The sequence below is a fragment of the Chrysochloris asiatica genome, unplaced genomic scaffold, assembly GCF_000296735.1.
Source record: "Chrysochloris asiatica unplaced genomic scaffold, ChrAsi1.0 scaffold00007, whole genome shotgun sequence".
NCBI classification, from domain to species: Eukaryota; Metazoa; Chordata; class Mammalia; order Afrosoricida; family Chrysochloridae; genus Chrysochloris; species Chrysochloris asiatica.
Genome location: NW_006408525.1, coordinates 12,445,520 through 12,469,982, shown reverse-complemented (window position 1 = coordinate 12,469,982; position 24,463 = coordinate 12,445,520). Strand labels below are relative to the sequence as shown.

The window sequence follows — 24,463 nt, the reverse complement described above, 5'->3', positions numbered from 1 at the left end:
ACTCAGCTCTTTCACTTTATCATTTCTTCTACTTTAGCTTTTCTACACTCAAGAGCAAGTTTCAGAGTCTTCTCTGACATCCATTTTGGTCTTTTTCCCTCACTTCCTGTCTTTTTAGTGACCTTTTTTCTTTCTTCATATATGATGTTCTTGCTGTCATTCCACAACTCTTCTGGTTTGTAGCCATTATTGTCTAATGTATCAAATCTCTTCTTGTGATGGTCTCTAAATTCAGGTGGGATATGTTCAAGGTTATAGTTCGGCTTTTGTGGAGTTGTTTTCATTTTCTTCAGCTTCAGCCTGAACTTGCATATGAGCAATTGATGGTCTGTTCCACAGTCAGTCCCTGGCCTTGTTTTGGCTGAAGATATTTTCTCCACCATCTCTTCATACAGATATAGTCAGTTTGATTTCTGCATATTCCATTTGGTGAGGTCCATGTGTACTGTTGTTGTTGTTAAGTGCCATTGAGTCTGCTCAGATTCATAGTGACCCTCTGCACAACAGAACAAAACACTGCCTATGTAGTCACCTTGTATGTTATTAAATAAAAGGTATTTGCAATGAAGAAGCCATTGCTCTTACAAAATTCTATCATGCAATCTCCAGCATCGTTTCTATCACCAAGGCCGTATTTTCCAACTACTGATCATTCCTTTTTGTTTCCAACTTTCACATTCCAATTACCAGTAATTTTCAACGCATTGTGGTTGCATGTTTGATCAATTTCAGACTGAAGAAGCGAGTAGCATTTCTTAGTTTCATCATCATTGCCTTTAGTGGTTAATATTTTATGTAATAGTAATATTAACTAATCTTCTTGGTAAGCGCATAGGTATCACTATTTTATCCCAGACAGCATTGAACTTTAAGACAGATCTTGAAATGTTGGCTTTGATGATGAATGTAACACCATTCCTGTTGAATTTGTCATTCCTGGTATAGTAAACCATATTTTTTTTAATTCAAAATGACAAATACCAGTCTATTTCAAATCCCTTCTTGTTCAGTGCTGTTGAGTCGGTTCTGACTTTTAGTGATTCAGTATAGGTTTTCTGAGGAGCGACTGGTTGAGTTTGAACTACTGATCTTGTAGTTCAAATTGACCTTGCAGTTCGCATTTATCCTACAGCACCACACCAGGAATCCATTTCAGCTCACTAATATCTAGGATATTGATCTTTATGTGTTCCATTTCATTTTTGACAGCTTCCCATTTTAACGGATTTATACTTCATACTTTCCACATTAATATTATTGTTGGGCGTTTGCAGCTTATTTTGAGTTGTGCCCCATCAACAAATGAAGGTCCTGCAAGCTTAACTCCAGCTCTTGCCCTGTCATATTTTTAGTGCCTTCCAACTTGAGGGATTCATTTTCCAGACAATGTTCAGCTGCTACTCATAAGGTTTTCAGTGGTTAATCATTCAGAAGTGGTCTGCTTCTCCTTCTTCCTAGTTTATCTTAGTTTGGAAGCTCTGCCAAAATCTGTCTACCATGGGTGACCCTTCTGGTAGTCAATTTACTAGTGGCATAGCTTCCAGCATCACACAAGCCACCACAGTGTGACAAACTGACAGACAAGTGGCTTATTGCCATACATTTGTTCATAAAATTTTATCATAATTCTATTTCTATTGGGTCAATTGTAACATCCCCTTTCCTTTTTGGCTATTTGCATCTTTCTTTTTTTTTTTTTGGTGGGGAGGAGGTTCTAGCTAAATGTTTGTCAATTTTATTTAGTATTTCCAAAAACCAACTTATGGTTTTATTGATTCTATTATTTTTGTTTCCTGTTTTATGTATTTCTGCTCTGATCTTTGTTCTTTCTGTTCTCCTTGCAGGTTTAGGCTTCATCTGCCTGTCTCTTTCTAGTTCCTGGAGCTGAGATAGCCTGTAAGTTTGAGATCTTCCTTCTTTTTTTTTCTTCCTGTGGGCATTTATCACTGTAAGCTTCCCTCTGAATACTGCCTTTTCTGCATCCCATATGATTTGGTATGGTTCAGTTTTATTTGACTCTAAGAAAATTGTGCTTTCTTCCTAATCCATGGATAGCTTAATAATGTATTGTTTAATTTGCATGTGTTTGTGTATTTCTAGGGTTTTTTCTTTACTGGTTTCTAGCTTCACTCCACTGTGGTCAGAGATTTCAATCTATTTAAATGATCAAGACATTGTGACTAAAACTATGGTCTACCTTAGAGAATGATCCAAGCTCACTGAAGCTGAATGTATATTGAGTGTTCTATGCATGCCTAACACTAGCTGGTGTATTCTTGTTAAGTGCAGTCCAGTCGATTCTGACTCATAACAACCCTGTGTAGCGTTGCCGAGGAGTGACTGGTGGGTTGGCTTAGAGTGTCATTCATGTCCTTTGCTTCTACATGTCTGTGCAATATTGAAAGTGGGGTATTGAAGTCTCTTAACTATAATTGTAGTAGCATCTATCTATTTCTCTCTTCAGTTTTATCTACTTAAGTGCCCCGATGTTGGATGCATATATATTTGTTAAAGCTTCTTAATTATTTGGTCATATTTTTATCTCTATATGATATCCATTTATCTCTCCTGACAGCTTTTACCTGAAAGTCTGCTTTATCTGATGTTAAAAGCGCCCCCAGCTCACTTGGTTATTAACCGAATGGCATACGTTCCCATTCTTTCACTTTCAACTAATATACGCTCTTGGGTTTAAGGTGTGTCTCTTATAAACATCATACGGTTGGGTTTTTTTTTTACATACCTATAAAACTTTATTTGCCTATAAAATTTTACTGAAGATAATTCAGAAATTATTCCAGCATTACATTGACAGAGAACTGTCAAATTTTCAAGCCGATTCAGAAGAGGACATGGAATGAGGCATATCATTGCTGGTATCCGATGGATCTTGACTGAAAGCAGAGAATACCAGAGAGATGTAGTCTCTTTTTATTGACAGTGCAAAGTTATTTGATTGTGTGGATCGTAACAAATTATGGCTAACATTGTGAAGGACGGGAATTCCAGGACACTTCACTGTGCTCATGTGTCTGGAACCTGTACACAGACCAAGAGGCAATCATTCAAACAGAACCAGGGGATACTGCGTAGTTTAACAGTGGGAAACGGGTGCATCCAGGTTGCATGCTTTCATCATATTTATTCAATCTGTATGTTGAGCAAGTAATCTGAGAAGCTGAACTATATGAAGAAGAGTGTGGCATTGGGGTTGAAGGCATCATTAACCACCCAAGATGCACAACCTTGTTTGTAGAAAGAGGACTTGAAGCATTTACCAATGAAGATCAAAGACTATAGCCTTCAGTATGGATTGTACCTCAAGATCAAGAAAACAAAAATTATCACAATAGGACCAATAGGCAATATCATGATAAATGGAGAAAAGATTCGAGATATCAAGGATTTCATTTTATTTGGATCTATAATCAATGCCCATGGAAATATTAGTCAAGAAATCAAATGACATAGCATTTGGGTAAATCTGTTGCAAGTAACCTCTTTAAAGAGTAAAGATGACACTTTTGAGGCCTAAGGTGCATCTGACTCAAGCCACGGTGTTTTCAACCACCTCCTACGTATGTGAAGGTTGGACAATGAATAAGGAAGACCAAAGAATTGGTGCATTTGGATTATGGTGGTGTTGGGGAAAAACACTGTATATACATACCACGATCTGCTTGAATGAACACATCAGCCATAAGTACAGTCACAGTGCTCCTGTACATACATATGTACTTTGGACATGTTATCTGGAGTGACCACTCCCTGGAAAAGGATATCATACTTCGTAGAGGGTCAGTAAAAAGAGGAAGACCCTCAATGAGATGGGTTGACCCCAGTGGTTGCCAACAATGGGCTGAAGCAAAGCAAAAATTGTGAGGGTGCCACAGGGACAGGCAACGTTTCATTCTGTAGTACATAGGGACAGTATGAATCAGAAGTGACTCGCTGGCACTTAACAAAACACATAGCCTTTCTCCTTTCTGTCTTGCTCCTTCTTTCCTTCCGTCCTCTCTTGTCAGTTCGTCAGTACTCCAATGTCTGTTATAGTTATTCTTTGTATTAACTTTTCCTATTTAAATGGCTATGTCGCTTTTCTTTTCTGACTGGACCTAGACTGATACAGAACGTCTTACAACCAAGAGCAGGGTGCAGTCAACCAGGAAGAGAAGTTGCCCAGTACAATCATGACAGCGATGCGAAGAGTCAAAGAGAGCTGCTGGTTTGTCAGTTTAGATCTTTTTGAAAAACGAGAGGTCATTTACTGAACACGCAGGAAGAAGGTGGTTTTAGGGAGGAAGTCTGGAATAGTTGCTTTTAACTATAAATAAAGATGAATTTGGATCAAAGATTCCATAAAATAATTTTGACCAAAAGGGGAAAATGCAGAACAGAATTCTAAATTCTCATGGACTGTAGTAGACTTCCTGGATCTATGAAGATTGGATGAACCCCTGAAACTATTGCCCTGCAATCATCTTTAAACCTTAAACTAAGAATAGTTCCTGAAGTCTTATACCAAACATGTTTTGCTTTAGTAAAAATGGTGTGTCTTAAGCATTGTGCTGTTAAGAAGGATTCATATGGGATTAAATTGACAACAGCAACCTAAAGAGGCAATAGGCTTATGTTAATGGGGAAGAGATAATTCAGAAAAGGAGAATTGTTGTACAACTCGAAGAATATCATCAATGTCACTGAACTGTAAGTGTAGAAACTATTTAATTGGTGTATCTTTTGCTGTGTGTATTCTCAACAAAATAAAATTTAAAGCAAGAATAATCAGTTGAAAATCAGAACCTAATAGTATACTCATATTTTGAGTAGGCTAGCTCTTTCATTTGTGAAAAGGTTTTTAGTGACGTCATCATTTCGACATTGAAAGGGGTAGGAGTGAATGCTCTGATGCAGGTTTGGAAGTGGCTGAAACAGTAAAGACCAGGGAAGCCAAGTTACCAACCGCTGAGTCCAAGACAAACACAGTCAAGAGACCAATCGTGCAGTGCCGGCAATGTGGATGGTGATAGGAAGCCAGGTTTCACAAGAAGGGAAAAACAATCCTGTGGGATACTGGACTAAGTCAGGGTGAGCATCTTTTTATACAGTTGAATATATAAGAACCACAGCAGAAGTTTCTAACTTAATGGGAGAGTGGAAAATCTGAAGATGGGAAGACTGAGTCATGTGGCAGAAAAGTAATTAGCCAGAGAGCTCAGGTTCCCAAGGACAAGAGCAGCCGATGGGGATGCATGAGGCAGGTGCTCTGAAGTGACACTAGACACGCCCTCTGCTAGTTGGTTTGTCTTTCAAGGTTTTCAACATTGGGTTTGTTGCTGTTCAGTGCCAACTCATAGCAACCCTGTATTGGGATTCCAAGGAGTAGCTGGTGAGTTTGAACCACCGGCCTTGTGGTTAGCAGTCCAGTGCTTATGCTACAGTGCCACACCAGGTGTGTACTTAGCATTTTCATCTCGAATAGTGCTTCTGGACCACCTTTGTTTTCATCTCCCCTCCTGTGTGTCACTCCTGGGGTAGATGGTAGAGTTGAGTGTCTCAGTCGGAGTGGAACATGACAATTATTTCTATTTCAGGCACAAGAAATCCACTGACATTCTGCATGGTGACTGAGTACACACATGGCTATAGGGAGGGAAACCAACATTTCCTAAGGCAAATGCAACTTATTGGAGATGGTGCAGTTTCTTTCTCTATTTATTTTATTTCATTCTTCAAGAAGCTGGTCACCACCCATTCAACTGACCCCATGACCTTTCTAATGGTTTGTGATTCCTAGTGTGGAGCCAGCACTCCAGAGGAACGAGGTGACTCACTCACCTCACAGGCTGATTACAATCTGAGGAGAACACACACTCAGCTCAACACTTCCCTATACTCTAGTCGGTGTTTATGACTTTTATCTTTGTTTTCCAAGCCCTGTAAAGAGAGGGTGCAACACAGGAACCCGAATGCCAAGACCCCATCCATGTCAATCTCCCTCTTTCTGAAGTGATACTTTTCATGACACTCATGTTCAGATCCACATCAGTGTCATGTACATCATCTTCACTGGCCCACACTAAAATCCTGTAGCAAAGATAACCTTCTTGTTACGGAAAACGGGCATTGCTTGCATTATTCTAAAACAAGACAAGGATTTGAAACACTTCACTAATGACAAAGTATGGAAGTTTAGCTCAATATGATTTTATTCAAAAATTTGCAAAGCTGAAGGAGGAATCTGATCTTTTGCTAGAAGGAAGCAGTTTTCACAGTATATATGTAGCCATTTTAGCTTTGTGTTGAACAAGAGGACGTTTCTGTTCAAGATCCTCACTCCAGCACATTCAGTCAGGTGGCTTGGGGTCTTGTGACAAGTAACACATTCCCTGGACTGAAGCTCATAGTAAACTAACTCTCTCACCCAAGCAGAGCACTGGTTCTTCCCCAGGCACATACATGCAATCTTATCTTCACAGCTCTGCAGAGGGCCCTAAGAATCCTTAATTTTACAGTTGAGAGAAATGTGGAAGGATTCCTTAACTCAGTGCCTACAACAAATCCAACCACCTGTTAGCTCTTGACAATTGCAAGCATAAAATACTTGAAATGTAGCAGATATTCCACAGTTAATGGAACAGTTCAAATGTTAAAAAATTAGATCATGTAACATGCTTTCATGTTTAAAAGTGTTACTTAATAAAACTTGGTGCGGCAAGATATGCAGCAATTTCTCGTAGTTGGTATTATAGACTCCTATGGACGGTCACTACTTGATGGTCAAAAAAATAAAGAGAAGAAACCACACACAGCAGAATAGAGCAAGCCTGCAGGGAATGTCATATTTAAACTCTGTTACAGAAACTAAACCAGAAAAAAAAAAAAAAAAAAAAGTCTACAAAACCAACACTCATGTGATTTTAAAGGATGAGGTAGATTTTTTTTTTTTCCTATGCAGTAAGGTGAAGATAAAAAATGCATACAATTTTCAAATGTTTTTTTTAAAAAGTTCAGTTCTAGTCACTTTCACACACAGGACATAAAGAAACAGTGAGGGGAACGGCTGCTGTCAGGCAAGTTCTGTGCTTGATGCGTTGTTACTTATAGATTCCACAATTAGTCTGGGATCAATCAATTCTCTCCAACACACAGTGATCTGAGGAAAAATACAAAACACCACATTTAGAGACTTCATTCTGAGGCCACATCCAAAGCCAAAACTGTATCATTGCTTTTAAGTTGTTGCCAACTCTGAGTGACCCTGTAGCACAGGAGAGAACAGCCCCCAAGGTTTCCAAGGCTGCAAACCTTTTTGGTAACACAGCGCCACATTTTTCTCCTTCAGAGTGGTTGGTGAATTTGAACTGCTGATCTTTTGGTTTGCAGCCAACCCCTTAAGCACCGTGCCACCAGAGTTCCTCTTTTAAGTCAAAATCGTCACTCAAGGAACTTTTTATTTGTGCAGAATGGCTGAAGAACTAGAATGACTGAGTCTTGGAGTAAACTGAGTTCAATTAGAATATAAGAACGTAATTGACCTGAAATGCTGCTAAATTTTATATGAAACCTATTTCATTTTTCTTTGGTTTAAAACTAGGGTGGGGAAACAGGCTAACTCGTTACAAAATGATCAGAAGGATATGCCTCAACAAACTCCAGGTGGGCAGAGGCTCCCAGACCTCTTGGGAGTCAGCGGTGCCCCAGATTCAGTGGAATGTTGGTGTCCTTTCTCTTGCAGCTCTGTAGTTCTTATCCTTTGCTGCCTAAATACAGGCTTTTTCCACATGCTACAAAGGGTGAACGAGGGCCATCTAGTTTCAAGAAAAGGTAATTACAGTCTTTCTATCTTTTGAATGGAGTCCTGATGTGGCGCTGTGGGTTAATGAGCCAGACTGCAAAGCCATTTGAACTGCAAAGTTGCCGGTTCAAGCTCACCAGCTGCTCCTCAGAAACCCTATACAGGGTCGCTATGGGTCAGAAATGACTCAATGGCACTTGACAACAACAACATCGTTTGAATAGGCCAGGGGGAAAGCCTCCCAGATTTAGTTTTCCAATGCAGTGGCCTGGGGTAGATTTCAATGAAAAGTGGGGTTGCACTCTAAGAATGTGGTTTTGGAATCAGTTCTCCGGAGTTCATCTATCCTAGCCAAAAGAAAACACAGGACTTGGTTAGGTACATTTTAGACAAAATGTGAATATTGAACTTTACAGAATATTAACACTGAAAATATATAACACCTGAAGAGAAGGCATTTTCTTAAATGCAACCCTAATTATAAATATAATTCTATTGACTGTAATGCTAGCACAGCCTAATGAGCCAGGGACGGCCTGCTATCCTGGCAGCCTGGGATGTCTACAAGCGGTTTAATCCATGTATCATACTTTCCAAAACGACAATTCAAGGATTTAAACAAAATCAAGGACAAACTTGTTACTTTAAGCCCTTCTTCAAAATGATGCTGTGGCAAATCAAAACAGTGGTAGCATGGGGGTGGGGGTAGTGGCAGAGGACAGGCACAAAGTGACAAGAAGGGGCACGAGAGGGACTTTTAATGTCCTGTCCTTCATCTGGTGGTTACATGGTATGCCCATTTGTAAAATCATCCAAACTGTACATTTAAGTAATATGCACATTTCTAACTGAACTTAAAAAAAAAAAAAAAAACCTTAAAAAATATACCACTCTTTCCACTTGGGAGCTCACACAAATCCTGTGACTACAACCTTCAGCAACTCTGCATTCCTACACAAGAGTTTGTTCTCTGTGCATCCTGCCATGTCAGGGCCTCCATTGGGCAGTTGGCAATAGTTTGCTGCCTCCTAGGTAGACCAGAGTCCCCCGGGGCCTAGATCCTTCCTGTTTGAATAGGCAGTTCAAGAAAGTGCGATGTCACCTTCCAGACCAGAGAGAAGGCATGACCGCGCAGTCTCCAGAAGAGAAGTCCGCCTACCCTCTTGTCCTGCGTCACAGCATACTCCACCACCTCAGCTCCATTCTCATTGTGATAAACCAGATCAAATTTCCCAGGTTCTCTCATGGCTGAAACCACACAGTAAGGAGGTGAGACAAAAAGTCATTGCAAAGTAAACCAATATGTCCCTCTGCAGGGAATTCATGCCACTAGAAACTCCAAAGAAATGGTCAACCAATCTGTACACAGGAGCATGGGGTGTGCTCAGAAGGCCCTAAGAAACCTGGCATTTGTAGATGGGGGCTTCTTGGGTAAAAAGAACATATATGGAGTACATTGTAATTTAAAACATTAAAAACACTGAGAACTAAAGTGTTTCACTTCTTGGTTTAAAAAAACCTGCACGGATCTAACCACAGTATTTGCATTCTTGCTATATACTTACACTAAGGGCAAGTATCAAGTATTCTGTCCTTGTGGAACTGCATACTCTTTTATAAGTGTGGATCAACTTACAACATTTTATCCTTTGCAGTAACTTTAAAGTCATAAAACATCTTCCTAAATTTCTTTAAAGTTTTTTTTTTTTCATGTTTTATTGTGAATTATATAATATTTTACATGAGAGAACTTTGTTTTACATTCATTCCACCATTCCACCGTATATCGTTTCATTGCCATGGTTCCAATCCCCTCCATGCATCATCAATCGACCAAAGGGTATACCCTATAAACCCGCCCCCTACCCCCCCCCCCCCCCCCAATTCTTCAGCACACAGTCCCTCTCTGGATCCAAAGTCCCCAGCCACTTCATCACTCCATGTCATTGTCTCTGCCTCTATCTCGGGCCTCGTTGCTTCTCTGGGTAGGGTCCTGCTCTCGGCTCTTCTTCGTTGATGGTCCTAGAGACCTCTGCTCCTAGACTGGACAGTTAATCACTCCCCTCCTTGCTACAAAACGTTTACCTTTACATTTCCAACCCTCACAATCAGTCCTGATAACAATCATTCACTATTGTATCACAAGTGACCCTTCAGATTGGATAGTACTCACTGGAGATTCTGCCTTCCTCCATGCCCCTTAGCTCTAGGTTCCCTCTTGAAAGCTTGTAAGCCAGTCACTTCTTGCCTTTGTAGTCCCCCCTCCCCCACCATTTGGGTATCCAATGTCCAAGTTGCCTATCCCTGTCTACTCTGTGTGTGGAGGGGGTGGGAATGTTTCTTGCTGTAAGGATTTGTTTCCTCTTTTAGGTTACTGCATCCATAGGTGTAGGTCGAGTTCATCAAATTGTATCAGATCACTCTTTTTTTTTTTTCCCTCTTCTTTCTTCTCTTGGTTGAGTTCTGATCATCCATTCATCGGGGTCAGGTCACGTGGGTACCATCTGCAGGTGTGGGTGTTCTTGTGCGTATGCCCTCTCTTCCTATCAGCTGGTAGCTTCACTCTCCACTCTAGTCCTCTGTGGCCACGCCGCTGACTCTGGGCCCAGGAGTCCCCAGGTCTCCCCACACTGCGGGCCAACCAGGTCCCCATCTGGGTCCACAGAAGCCCACCGAACATTGTAGAGCTTAGCTTGCTGCTTCATTGCTGCTTTTACCCCACTTCCCCCTATCAACGATGCGTGTGGTCACCAATCAGAGCACCTATTTCCATTGAGTCTTAAGTCTTGGAAGGGGGTTTGTAATGTGAAGTTTTTGCTAGTATAACTTCCTCTGGGATATCTTCATTCTTTCATCACAACCACACTCCTCATTTATGTCCATATGTTCACAAAGCAGTGTGGACATTATCACAGCTATCTGTTATAAACTCCATTGGTGTTCAATTCAAATTTCACTTCTAGCCTTACTATCATTTTGTGTTTTTTTGCTGAGCTTTGATTTTTGCTGACCAATTCCCTCATTTAACTATTCCCTCCTTCCATTTAACAAAGAGGTTACAAGCTACACAGCCTGCTGTCTTCACAGGATCCAAGTAACAGATCAAAGGTGATCCATCACTGACAAACGCTGGAGGAAGTGATGTGACTGCTGGCCATTCACAGTGTGCATTTATTATTCACATGGAGATCTGTGGGCTGAAGAGCTAGCAGTATGTTGTTGAATAGCATTAACATGCCATGGTAACTGAAACTGGAACTATGTTGTGCGAGGACTAGTATTAGTTATCTAAACCGTTAAGAACTGAGATTCATGCATAGGTTGTTGTTGTTGTTATTAAGTGCAATTGAGTTGGTTCTGACTCATAGAGACCCTGTGTAGAGTTGCTGAGGAGCGGCTGGTGGGTTTGAACCACATGTGGCTATCAGTCCAGTGCGTATCACACCAGTGCATATCACTACAGCGCCATACCAGGACCTCTCATGCATACTGGAAACATGCAAAGACGGCTTGTATTTCCAGTAGAGAAGAGGTCAAGCAATTTCTGGATGCTCTAAAGAAGAAAAGCTCTAACTGCGTGTTATCACTGCCAATCACCTTACAAGCCGTGACCCAGCTGTGTCCACAAAGCTTCTCTTCTACAAATAAAACCTAATCAAAAGCTGGAAAACCACTATAAATTGTAACTAATTCTTAATACCATGACGGGAATTTGTTGAAAACCCCTTTGATTGGTTCCTGCTTATTGGAGTGTTTCATCTTATTTAAAAACAAGCAGAAGACAGTTCACTGTGTTAGAGTCTGCCAAAGAAAGATCTCCCAAACACATTCCAAAATTAAGCTGATACAGCAAAGGCCCTCTTGTTCCAAGCTTTCAGAACCAGTCATGGGTGGGACTAGTAAGGAATAAAGCAGGGAACGATCTAAAATAATAATGTGTGTGTGTGTGTGTGTGTGTATACTCATATGCCATAGCTAACTTTTGACTTAACACACAAAGTCTGCTCCCTTGCCAATCGTCTGAAGTAAGACGGGGAAAGTCTATGAGTATGGGACCAAGGCTTAGAGATATCTGTCTTGCTTTTATACGACATACATACCCCTAATGTACTGTCTACAGTTTCCACAGTTTCCAGTTTTAGTTGTAAACTGAGATGCAAGCATCCTTAGATTTGAAAGGCAATCTGAATGCAAAATCCTCTTACATTTTTACAGAATTTTCCCTTTTTACAGTTGACCTGCCCGAACATAATTTAATAGCAAATTTTTATCAACTCTTCTGAGTCAGCATTCAATATAGACATAATTATTTTTTACAATCAATTTTTACCAGTTTGCATGATTTATGAAATGATATAATTACAGTAATAAGAACTATTAACCTAATAGCTTTGGGAACAAATCCACCAAGGTCTCTGTAGGCACACAATTAATCCCACTCACGGGAGCAGGGATGTGGGCCCCAAGTTGTAGTGTGCAGACAGAGGGGCAGTGGAGCCCTAATTAATCACAGGACCAGCAAAGCAAACATCTCCTGTGCAGGAAAGCTGTTCAGGAACCACTGAAGATATGAAGAGTATTTTCAGATCCTATTCTGAAAGACTCACCAGGTAAAGATGAAAGGATTTCTATATCCATTTGTTGGGTCTCTGGGTTGTGGCTTAATATTTTTCCTTCCTTTAAAAAATAAAAGTCCAAGTCAAAAATCAACATGTCCATTATGGATACACTATAAAAGCACTGAAATATACTCTGGTTAAAAGGGTGAATTTTATGTTATTTGAATTTGATTTCAAATTTTTTAAAATTTAAATAAATCAGTATATAGGAGAAATAAAAGCAGACATGTGGATTGAAAACCCCTCTCTGTAAACAGATGGAAATCCCCTCAGAGGCAACACAACCAGCTGCTGTTGAGTCGATTTCAACTCACGGCTTGGTAGAATTGTGTGAGAGTAGAAAGGAACACCTTTGGGTTTTCAATAGCTAATTTTTCGGAAGTAGAAGGGGGCTTCTAAAAGTTCATGAAAAAATGGAATGAAATTCCTCCACAAACTATTTGAAGCCTCTCACAAATCACCAGGACTTTCTTCCGAGGTGCTAGGGGCAGACTGGTACCTCCACCGTTTTGGTTAGCAGCTGGGCCTGTTAACAGTTTAAATCACCCAGTGTCTCCCAGAGGCAAAACAGTTCCATTTAAACCCTAACTGGGCCAGCACTGGCCTGCAGGTTAGAAGGAGAGTAAAGGACAGACAGAGCCCTAGGACAGCACAGTGACGGAAGACGGGAAGAGGAGGAAGGAAACCTCGCTAGGCCACCACGATACTCAAATGAGAGCTCTCATCCTAGTGTTCGCCATGCAAAGAAGGAACGCACGCGGTTTAATACGGTTCTCAACAAAAGGGGAAGGAAACACATAATTGTGTGAGTCAAGCTTTTACTGGATTGTGCCCACATAGAGTTCCATACAGATGGGCAGTGAAGAACGTCTACGGGCGGTCCATGGGAATTGTCTGCCATTAACTGACCACTTCAGAGCAGGATAACCAGTAATAATTCACAACATGTCAAAGAGCTCCTGGTGAAAATCAAATTTTCTAGCCAAAAACTATGTGTCATTTTCTTTCAAAGTTTACATTATGTGATTATTATGTACATTATGTAGGTGGAGTACTCAGATGCACTTGGGTTTCTAAGTTGATTACAAAAAAGGACATGAAAATAAATTAAGCTCAGTATTTCCATTCTACAGTCTTCTCAAGTATGAGGTTAATGACACTGGGAAATACTATTTGAAATTACATTTTAATGTTTTTAACTTCTACTTTATGATATTATGTACTCAAAAAATTTTATATTACCCTACATCAGTAGTACTAAATACAATTTTAGTTTCTTTAGTATACCGATAATTATTTTAAATTAACAGCCATACCTTGTAATCAGAAACATCAGGAGAATAATCAGATGTTAGTTCCAAAAGCTGAAAAGATTTAAAATCTCTATAAATACACAAGTCCCTCTTCAAGTCACACATCCTCATACCCCCTTCGGCCCACCCACAAGGAAGCACACTGTGTTACGGTGCCCTCTTCCACCACTCCGGGGATCCTACTGTGAACCACAGCAAAACAGGGGTTCTAGTGAAAATGTCAGCTGACTTTCTATGACATTTAATTTATATCTTAATGCATATTAAATATATTCAACTTTACTGACTAAGTAAGTTTATGTGGAGGAGAAATTAACTTTATTTTTTGCCGTATGGTTATTGTTTATATATATATATATATACATACATACACACACACACACACACACACACATAAGGTGCTCTGGTAGCGTAGTGGTTACGAATTGGGCTGCGAACCTTAAGGTCAGCGGTTCGAAACTACCAGCCGCTCCACAGGAGAAAGATGAGGCTTTCTACTCCCGTAAAGATTTACACCCTCAGAAACCCTGTACAGGGTCGATATGGGTCGGAACCGACTCGACGGCACTTAACAACAACAACATATACCTTGAATGCAATCTTTTCTCCAACTTGAGGGGCAGCTGCTAATAGTGGTAATGTACTGTAGTCCTTCTTGTGCATTTCTACTGGATTCTGAAAAACAAAACAAAACAAAACAAAACGAGCAACAACCCAGTATTAGTCTTAAGACTTTGTTCCGGTGAGAAAATGTGAATCCACGAAACCAACTCCAGACACGCATCAAGGGGCTGGGGGGACAGGCAAGCAGACAAACTCGAGTGAATTAACACTGACCTGTATAATAGTAGATGAGTTTGTTAACATTTCATTTAACTGCTGCTGCTTCTGAAGTTCACTGTTTCGATTTAAAACACAGGGAATGGTTTGCCCTCGTCCTCGACCTCTGCCCCGCACGCCCCGGCCCCTGGATCCTTTCCAAGAAAGAAGGTCCTCTCCTCTACCCCATCCTCTTCCCAAACTGGTGGGGAGAGACAAGTTGGAAGGACCAGAAGCCTGTCTGCCCCCATGTGAATCGGAATGCTTCCATCCAGGAGCACTTCGAGTCTGGGTCAACAAGTCTGGCCCTGCGCCACCTTTTCCTGCGAAAAGGCCCACTGTCTTTAAGAGACTTGCAGCGCACTCCGGGGTTCTCTGAGACACTGTGCTCTCATCATCTGACTCAGAACTGGAGTCTGAACTAGAAGATGATGTGTTGGTGGCCTTGCCCTTGACAGGGGTGAGGCTGAAGTTAGTTTTTGAAACCAGTTTTTTCTTAGTTGTGTTTTTCACAGAGGATCCTTCTTTTGGTAATCCAGTTGATACTTTCTCTGAGGACTTCTTAACCTCCGAAACAGCATTGCTGAGGCCATCACTGGTGGATTCATGCGATGACTCAGACTCTGATGAGGAATTGGGGCTATCTTTTGCACAAATGCCTATCCCACCTTTCTTTCTGACTTTCACCAGGCTGTTTCTAACAGGCGAGCCTTTTGGCGGACTACAGTTCTTGATGGCCCAGTCTTTCACAGCCTGTGCTTTAGGAGACTTGTGATTCTTTATTTGTCTTTTAAATTCACCTTTCTCCTTTTTCTTTGGTGATTTTCTTCTGGTCTCTCTACCATCATCATCACATGCTGCTTTGTTTTTCCTCTTAGTTTTTTTCCTCACATTTTGGTTTATGGCAGTTTTTGGTTCCCCATCCAGGGTCTTCTCATGGTCATTGTCCTCTTGCTTCTTCCAACACTTCCTTGAACATTTGTAACCTAGTTCATCTTCTTCATCCTCCACCAATTTAAATGCCCGCTTCTTTGCTTTTTTAGGTAATACATTAGTACTGTCACCATTGCTGGCTACTACAGGACTCTCCGTAACACCTTCTTCTAATTTAACTCTGTCAAAAGAACAAAAGAGATAACTAGAGTAAATACTTCAGAAGCACATCCCAAGATGGAGTTATATACTGAGATGACTATGCAAACTGTCACTACCATCAGCCAATGACAAGTTGTCAAACCCCATATGAACAAAAGACTGATAAAATGGCCTGTTGTTGTTCTTAAATGCCGTCAAATTGGTTCTAACTCACAGCGACCCTTAGAGGATTTCTAAGGAACAGCTGGTGAGTTTGAACCACCAATCTTGCGGTTCAACCTGACCTTGAAGTAGAGGGCTTATCCTATGGCACCAAGGTGAACTCTGTGCTATTTATGGTCAACTTTCAAATGACTCTTATTTATTGACCATCAACTGCATCCCAAACATTTTCTATGTATTTCCTCTAAAATCAATACCACTGGGAAGGAGGAGTCTTTCATCTTATAGAGCCCCAAATTACGGTCCATATAAATACCATGCCCAAGCCCTCCCACAGCTAACAATAGCAGAAACGGGATTTTATCTAACTTCAAAGCTCATAGTCTTTCTAGCATGCTGTCGACTGGATAGTTCTCATATTTAGAACAGTGACATGAAAGATACCCAGGATACATCACAGGGGATAAACGGAGAATAATATGTGTTACGATGGCATCTGTATTTTAAAAAAAGCAAGTACCGGGGTCTCCTGAGCCCATGGACAAGAACATAGCCATGGAGGGCTAGAGCTGAGAGTAGGGTGGTCTAGCTGATATGAAGTGAGAGGAGACACACAAAAACACCCAAATTTGCAGATAGTACCCATGCTTTGATGGCTTACAGATCATAACTACACTAAAAGAAGATAAAAAAATTTTTTGATGAAGGAAACAAGTGTAAATTGCTACAACTTGATGAACTTGAACTATACTTATGGGTGTAGTAGCTCAAAATACCAACTGAGAGGAAGAAGTCTTCATCCTACCCACTCTGTATGCAGGGGTGATAGGGATAGGCAACTTAAGACATTGGCTACCTAAAATTGGGGGTGGTGGTGGGGTGGACTATAAAGGCATGAAGTGACTGTCTTACAAGATTTCAAGAAGGAGTTTAGTTTCAGAGTGTGCGAGGGAAGGCAGAATACCCACTGAATGGTTTTCATCTTGTCTAGGTGGGTCTGGTGAAAAGAGATGGGGATAGGATTCTTATGATTCAATAGTGAGTAGTTGTTATCATGACTAATTGCTATGGTCACAGCTGTAAAGGTAGAAGTTTTGTAACATAAAGAGGGAGTAGTTAATTTTATAGTCCAGGAACAGAGGATCCTAGGACCATCAGTGGTAAAGAGCATGAACAGAATGTGGAACCCTATCCAGAGAAGCAGCAACATCAGAGATGGAGGCAGAGATGAAGACATGGAGAGACAGAGCAGCTGAGGACTTTAGACTCATGGAAAGAGAAAGGCTATGTGCTGGTGGCTAGGAGACAGGCTTGCAGAATGTGCCCTCTGGTTGTTTAAATGATTATATATTCCTGAGTGTTTTGGTGTACACCCACCCCTCACCCCAAAATAAATTTAAAAAAAAAAAGCAAGTACCAACAATGGGTCATTGATCAGAACAAATGTCCCACGTTAATGCAGGACATGGATAATAGAGGAAACAGCATGGGAGGGAGGAAAAGGGCACGTGGGATTTCTGCATTCTTTGTGCAATTTCTCCGTAAACCTAAAATAAAACTACTCTAAAAAAAAAAAAAAAAAGCCATTAATTAATTTAAAAGAAAGTATAAGTATTGTTTGTATCTGTACAGAAAGATGTACTACAAACCTAACTGAAGACACTTCTGGAGAGTGGGGTGTGGAAGAACTATTGAGAAGAGAAATGGAGGGCTTTTAATCTTGAAGTCTTTTGAAGAATACAGTTCTTGTAACAAGCTCCTTTTGTGTGTGTTTTAGTAAAAGGATGGGGGAGGACTACGAACGTTCCAGGACTCAGAGCAGCTAAGGTCTGGAGTTACTTGACTCTGTCAACTGTTCGGGGGCATTAGATGAACATATGAGAGCAGCTCTCAACATTTTGAAGCCCAGAAACCATCAACATGCTGTGAAACAAAATTTAGTCTCAAGAAACCTAGAGCTGGGCAACTTTAATGGCAATTATATATATATATATTTAAACTTTGTGAATTGAGATGTTTGCAAAGCAGATCATCAGTTTTACATTCAACAAATCCTATACTTTTTCCACCTTGATTACATTCTCCTCAATGCAACATTAGGCATCCCATTTCCTCCCTGTGGTTCTGACTTCCATCTGCCTTCTTTCCCAACCACTTGCAATGTTTTCCTTAGGTAAATGCTGCCCTTTCTAATGTGAATGGTTGACCATTCTATGGTGTGTACCCCTCACTAGTGTTGTTCTCCCCTAGATACCTGCCTACAGCTTGGCTGAAAATTGCACCACAAGGGTGAGCTCAGTTCCAGACAGGAAGAGTGACCAAGGGCCATAGCCTGCGGTTCCACCAGTCTCTTTCTGACCAGTAAGTCTGATGTTTTCTACGATTTGAATTTTGTTCCATACTGTCTCCCACTCTATCCAGGACCCTGTAATGTGACCCCTTTCAGAACAGTTGGTAGTGGTAGCCTTGTCCCATGGTCATGGAGACTGATGTTCACATGGCTCATTAGGCCCTTGAACTAATTGTTTCCAAGGGTCTTCAAGTTTTATCACTCTTCTTTCCTCCAGACAAGGAGAAACCATAGTTGTACCTTAGATGGCTGCTCATTAGCCTTTAAGATCTTAGTTTCTACTCACCAAAGTAGGATGTAGGACATGTGTCTGTGGACTGTTGTTGTTGTGAGGTGCCGTCAAGTGGGTTCTGACCCACAGCGACCTTATATAGGGTTTCCGAGGAGAAGCTAGTGAGCTTGAATCGCCAACTTTGCAGTTCAAATGGCTTTGCAGTCTGACGCATTAACCCACAGCACCACACTAGGACTAGATAGGTTATGCCAAGTGACCAAGGTGTCCCTAAGACTATGGTCCTGAGCCCCCAGGTCCATCAACTCAGTACCTCAAGATATCTGGTAATGTCTAAGACAGTTTCATAATTTCATGGCAATTACCTTCCCTGGCACTCAAAGTTTCAGGACCCTGGTTCGTAAAGTCTGTCCTTTTAACGCTTACAGCCAGCCCTCACCAATACTCCAGCGGGGCTTGGGTGTAAATCCAAGGGGTAACTAAGTATGGCAATATGAAAAAAGAACCCATCTCTAAATTTAAATCTGGTATCAAATGCCATAGAGGGTTACAAAGCAAAGGAGGAGAGAATGCATTTTGTTTCTTTACAGAACGCTTCCTCAACAAAGAAATCTCCTGAAACAAATGGTGTGAGCAAACGGTGACAGCACACAAGGGCAGAGAAGTCGCTTGAGCCTCTGAGCTCAAAAACGCTGTATCAAATCCAGTTTCTCAGGCTAGAAATGTGGGCTTCCCATAACCCGGCTCCACTTTTCCTAATGTAATTTCTCTGCATACTTGCAGTACTTCCAACAGAATCTTTCTGCAAGACAGACTTGTCTCTTTACTGAGTCAGGCAAGCTCTTGCCTCCACAATTGCGTACTGCCATCCAACATTCCCCACCCATCTTTAAATGCACTGCTGAATTCCCTCGCTGTTTCTGTTCTACACTGACCTCCCCTTTCTCAAGTTCATCTTTACTTAGCAGCATATCACAGTCTAATCACTCGGTCTAATTGCCTGCACCACACAAGACTATACAGAAGCATAAACTACTCTGGCAATATTAGGTACCTTTGAACAGTGACTACATGTCTGCTGTGTTGTTACTAAGTGCTGCCAACACATAGTGTTGGTTCCGACACATAGTGACCCTGTATATGGTTTCCCAGGAGCAGCTAGTAAGCTTGAACTGCTGACCTTATGGTTCAAACCGACCTTGCAGTCCAGTGTACTAACCCACAGCGCCACACCAGAACTCCTATAAGTCTGTTATAGCCCTGAAGAAAGTGAGTTTGCAAGAGGAAGACAAGAAAATGACTAGGGCATAAAACAACAAAAGCAAACATTTTTCCAAATGCATTTACCCCCACTGAGGTCTGTCCTGTTTATCACCAAAGACAGCTGCGGAAGTATTCAATGCCATATGTAATGGTGCGTTTCAAGCATTTTGGAGGAATTTCACCTGCCATTGTACTGTACTCATTATTTATAACAGCTTTCATAGTTTCTTTCTGAAGTTGCTAACTTAATTATAATGAATGTATTTCCCAGGTAAGTCATTAAATGAAGTATAAATGTAATTAGCTAAACACAAGTTATTAATTCATCAGGCAGGGGAAAGTTCAGAAAGCAAACTTAGCAGGAGGGGACACAGTCTTTACAATAAATACAGTTCTGGGATTGCAGGGTAATGGAAATCTATTTCACAATTAATAAAAAGGGAAAGAAACTCTTTTAGAATCTGCACTGCTTCAGTTTATCATTAGAAGCCATTGAACTCTATTAATAAATCATAGTGTTGATCATTTAAGAAAGAGACACACAAACAAAAGCATAGTAATTATTCCACATTAAATGATCTGATGCGCTGAAGAAACCTAATGAATCTGTCATGCTATGGGTAAAGGCATGTGTAACAACAAAGAGCAAGCAAGAAGTATGCTGGTCCACATTTCTGGAATCAATCAAATGTAGCTGAAGCTATAACACAAACAAGAAACCCTCTATAAATGAGTCCAAGATATGAATCTCAGCTGGGATCATTGTGTCTCACCACTTGTTTTCTTTTCCTTTTTAGATAAATCAACCACATCTGGTTAATACACACTGCAATCGCTCCTTGATGCCCATCTCTGTGTCACTGTAACAAAATTTCCGGAAGCACGTTTAACATTACACTTTGTGTTCTCCAATTCACAACCCTAAGGGGTACAAACAACTATTGGCATGAACCATCACTAGCCCAGGTCAGGTACAGAATGACATCTAGTAGTCTCAGGGAATATCGCAGGTCAACTACGGTTGGACAACCACGGTTTTATGTAATCATAACTTCCTGTTTTTTGGGATCTCCTTCACCGGACCCTGAGATCCACCAAGGACAAGGTCAGGTCTCAGGCACATTTGCATCAGACCCACCATGATTGGCTAAGTGAGGGAGGGTGTATAAATCAAGGCTGAAAGAAACACGGGCTTTGCCCATACACTAACTTTGTTGTTATTAAGTGCTGTGAGTCGGTTCCGACTCATAGCGACTCTGTATAGGGTTTGCATGGGATGGCTGGAGGATTTGAACCGCAGGCCTTAAGATTAGCAGTCTGGTGCTTTTCCTACAGCGCCACAACAGGTCTCCACACAATAATTTCTTGTTGTCAAGCGCCGTAGAGTCGATTCTGACTCATAGCGACCCAGTATAGGGTTTCCGAGGAGCAGCTGGTGGGTTTGAACTGCAGACCTTATGGTTCACAGTTCAGTGCTGATCCTACAGAGCCAGTATTTTTACAAGTTTCGTCCTCCAGCCACCCACCTGTGGAGCTTCCCGGGGAGGAATGGTCGTTAACCTAGAGATTCCCCAACACCGTAAATGGCTGCAACAATATGCATTTTAAACAGCGACGCTCCTAGAGGCTCCCATCCCCATCCCCCTACCTCCCACCCACTCGAGGGTCTACAGCAAGCTGAACACACGCTTCCCCCAGGTCCCCACGCCCCGAGCGTGCGCAGGCGCGTCCCAGGCCCGACCCAGACCCATCGCACACCTGAGGCAGTCGTTGTCTCGCACCAGGCGCGCACTCTCGCCAGGGGGCAGGAGCCCCCCGTCCAGGTAGAGGCCTAGGAGGGCTCCAGAACTGAAGCCAAAGCGCTGGCGGACAAGACTGATGAGATCTGTGACAACTCGGCATCTGCTTAAGTCAACGAGAAGCCAGAAGACCGTGCAGTCCGGGGTGGCTGGCGGTGGATAGTCAAATTGAAGTCGTAGTCTAACCGTCTCGGAGGCTGCCATCTTACTCGGCTCTCAACGGAAGCCGAGAGATGCCACTCTGCTACGGACAGGCGTGTTCGGGGGACCCGCCCCCTGGAGTCTTTTAACGTGTGCCACCTGTCGGCGGCACATGGCTACTACAAGCTTCGTAAATTGTTAAGAACGTGGAGCTTGGGTGGTTCGATTCAATTTCATTCACTACAGAGCTAAAGCCAAGTTTAATAAAATGCCTTTATTTCTCTTCTACGAAGCTCTGGTAGCGTAGTGGTTACGAGTTGGGCTGCTAACCTCAAAGTCAGCAGTTTGAAACTACCATCTAACCCGCGGGAGACAAGAGACTTCTGCTCCCGTAAAGATTTACAGCCTAGACAGGGTCGCTATGTGTCGGACGACTCCAACGCACATAGCCATCCACCACGGAGCTGTAGGATCAGCACTGGACTGCGAGCCACAAGCCACAAGGTCGGCAGTTCAAACCCACCAACTGCTCCTAGGAAAACCTATACAGGGTCCTTGTGAGTCGGAATGAAATAACGTAATAACAACAATAGCAGAGTTCTAAGTGGACTTAGACTTTAGGCAAATATCTGGAAATCTTAGCATTTAAAAAATAATATTCTTTCAAAATGATTAATTGAAATAATCATTATGATTAAATAACTATTTAATCATAAAAAGTTGTTGCTAAGGCTGTAGTTCGATCATATCGTGAATATGTCCTGTGCTTACCGTATGGAGCCACCACCCTCCCAATTAAAACCATTGTTGTTTCGTGCCGTGGAGTCTCTTCGGACTTAGAGCCACCCTGTGTACGGTTTCTGAGGAGCGGCTAGCGAGTTTGAACCGCCGACCTTGAGGTTCAAATCAACCTTGTGGTTCAAATCAACCTAGCGCCTTATCCTGCAGTATCACACCACTGTTGTTGTTGTTGTTGTTATGTGCCGTGGAGTCGGAACCGACCCATAGCGACCCTGTACAGGGTTTCCGAGGGTGTAAATCTTTACGGGAGTAGAAAGCCTCATCTTTCTCCCGCGGAGCAGCTGGTAGTTTCGAACTGCTGACCTTGCGGTTCACAGCCCGAGTCTTAACCACTAACCACTGCTAACTGTCTCCAGTGGAGTATAAATACCTTAGCAGTTTAACGGCGGGCAATCACTTGTGGCTCCATACGATGAGCACTGCGCTAGGAACCATAAGACCCACTAGCCCGCCTGTAGCTTCGCGGGAGAAAGATGAGGCTTTCTGCTCCTGCAAACATTTTCAATGCCTCGGAAAACCGATACAGCATGACCAAGAATCGGAACCGACTCAATGACACTTATTTTAAAATGTAAAAACAAGCCTTTCTTATTTGGTGGTGGTGGTTATGTGCCATGGAGTCGGTTCCGACTCATAGCGGAGTCGGTTCCGATTCATAGTGACCCTGTACAGGGTTTTCAAGGCTGTAAATCTCTACAGGAGGAGAAATCCCGGGGACAAATGGTAGTTTCGAACTGCTGACCCAGAGGTAAGCATCCCGATTCATAACCACTATGCTACCAGAGCTTTCTTATTTACCTCCTTGGAAACCCTATCCAGGGTCGGTGGATATGGATTGGAACTGACTTGGTGGCATTTAACAACAACAACAACAATGTAGTGGTTACGGGGGTCACAATAAATTGAGGTCAACTCGAGGAGAATGAGTTTGTCTGAGAAACCAAATGTAACTGTTGATGGGCGGGGCAAGTGGCACTCTTGATCCATGTTGCAGGAACTTCATGTAAATCAAGATATTTGAAAAGTACAGTAGAAAGATAAATTGGTTATTTTGATTGGTATAACAAGGCCTTAAAAAAGAAACACATTATCCTAAATTGTTTTCTCTAAAAACATTATGAAGCATGAAAAATAAAAAAGAAACTAGTTATGAAAATGTAATTTTTACCTCTGAATGGTATTGTTAAATTATATAATAATATTTCTGCAAGGAACTTACTCTGAGTGGGTCTTATGATAAATAAGTGCTTATGAATTTGATTTATTAACATTATAAAGAATAAAATAAAGTCATTTTGACAAAAGATGTTTGTGCTAATGACAATCTTGAAAGGATTTTTCCATATAACTTGTTAGATCTTACAGAATGAGTTTCAATGAAAGAAAAGAGATGATTTTTGTTTTAGAAAGAAACTAGTAGGTCCAAAAGCATAGGACAAGACGAAAATGGCTAAAGAGCTTTGAGTTTTTTCCTAGTTGTGATAAAACAATCTGCTTAACAAGAAATAGTAAAAGGCAAAGATATTGGTAATCTTTGGTTTCTCAAAGTGGCTGGAACAATTTTTAACATTTGCAAATAAATTGGGATGAATAATTCTTGTCTTTTAATACAAGCCAAAGCGAGTAAAGTTTTACTAAAGGTAATACAGAAAAGGCTGCAAGCATACATTGACAGAGAACTTCCAGAAGTTCAAGCCAGATTCAGAAGAGGCCGTGGAACAAGGGATATCATTGCTGATGTCTGATGGATCTTGGCTGAAAGCAGAGAATACCAGAAAGATGTTTACCTGTGCTTTATTGACTATGCAAAGGTTTTTGATTGTGTGGATCATGACAAGCTATGGACAAGATTGCAAAGTATGAGTATTCCAGAACACTTAATTGTGCTCATGAGGAATATGTACATGGACCAAGAGGCAGAACATGAGAACACTGAATGGTTTAAAATTAAGAAAGGTGTGCGACAGGGTTGTATTCTTACACCATACTTATTCAACCTGTACACTGAGCAAATAATCTGAAAAACTGGGTTCTATGAAGGTAAACGTGGCATCAGGATTGGAGGAAGACT

The 24,463-nt window shown here is 41.4% G+C and overlaps 1 protein-coding gene across 1 annotated transcript; it reads right to left on the bottom strand.

Moving 5' to 3' along the window:
- Positions 1-7,069: 7,069 nt before the first annotated feature.
- Positions 7,070-21,654, bottom strand: COIL (coilin). The gene is made up of 7 exons (XM_006833642.1): positions 21,410-21,654; positions 14,568-15,663; positions 14,319-14,405; positions 13,734-13,781; positions 12,406-12,475; positions 8,958-9,046; positions 7,070-7,156 (listed from the first exon to the last, which is right to left on the bottom strand). The coding sequence occupies exons 1-7, from the start codon at positions 21,652-21,654 to the stop codon at positions 7,070-7,072; spliced, it is 1,722 nt and encodes a 573-aa protein (XP_006833705.1).
- Between the last annotated feature and the right edge of the window lie 2,809 nt (positions 21,655-24,463).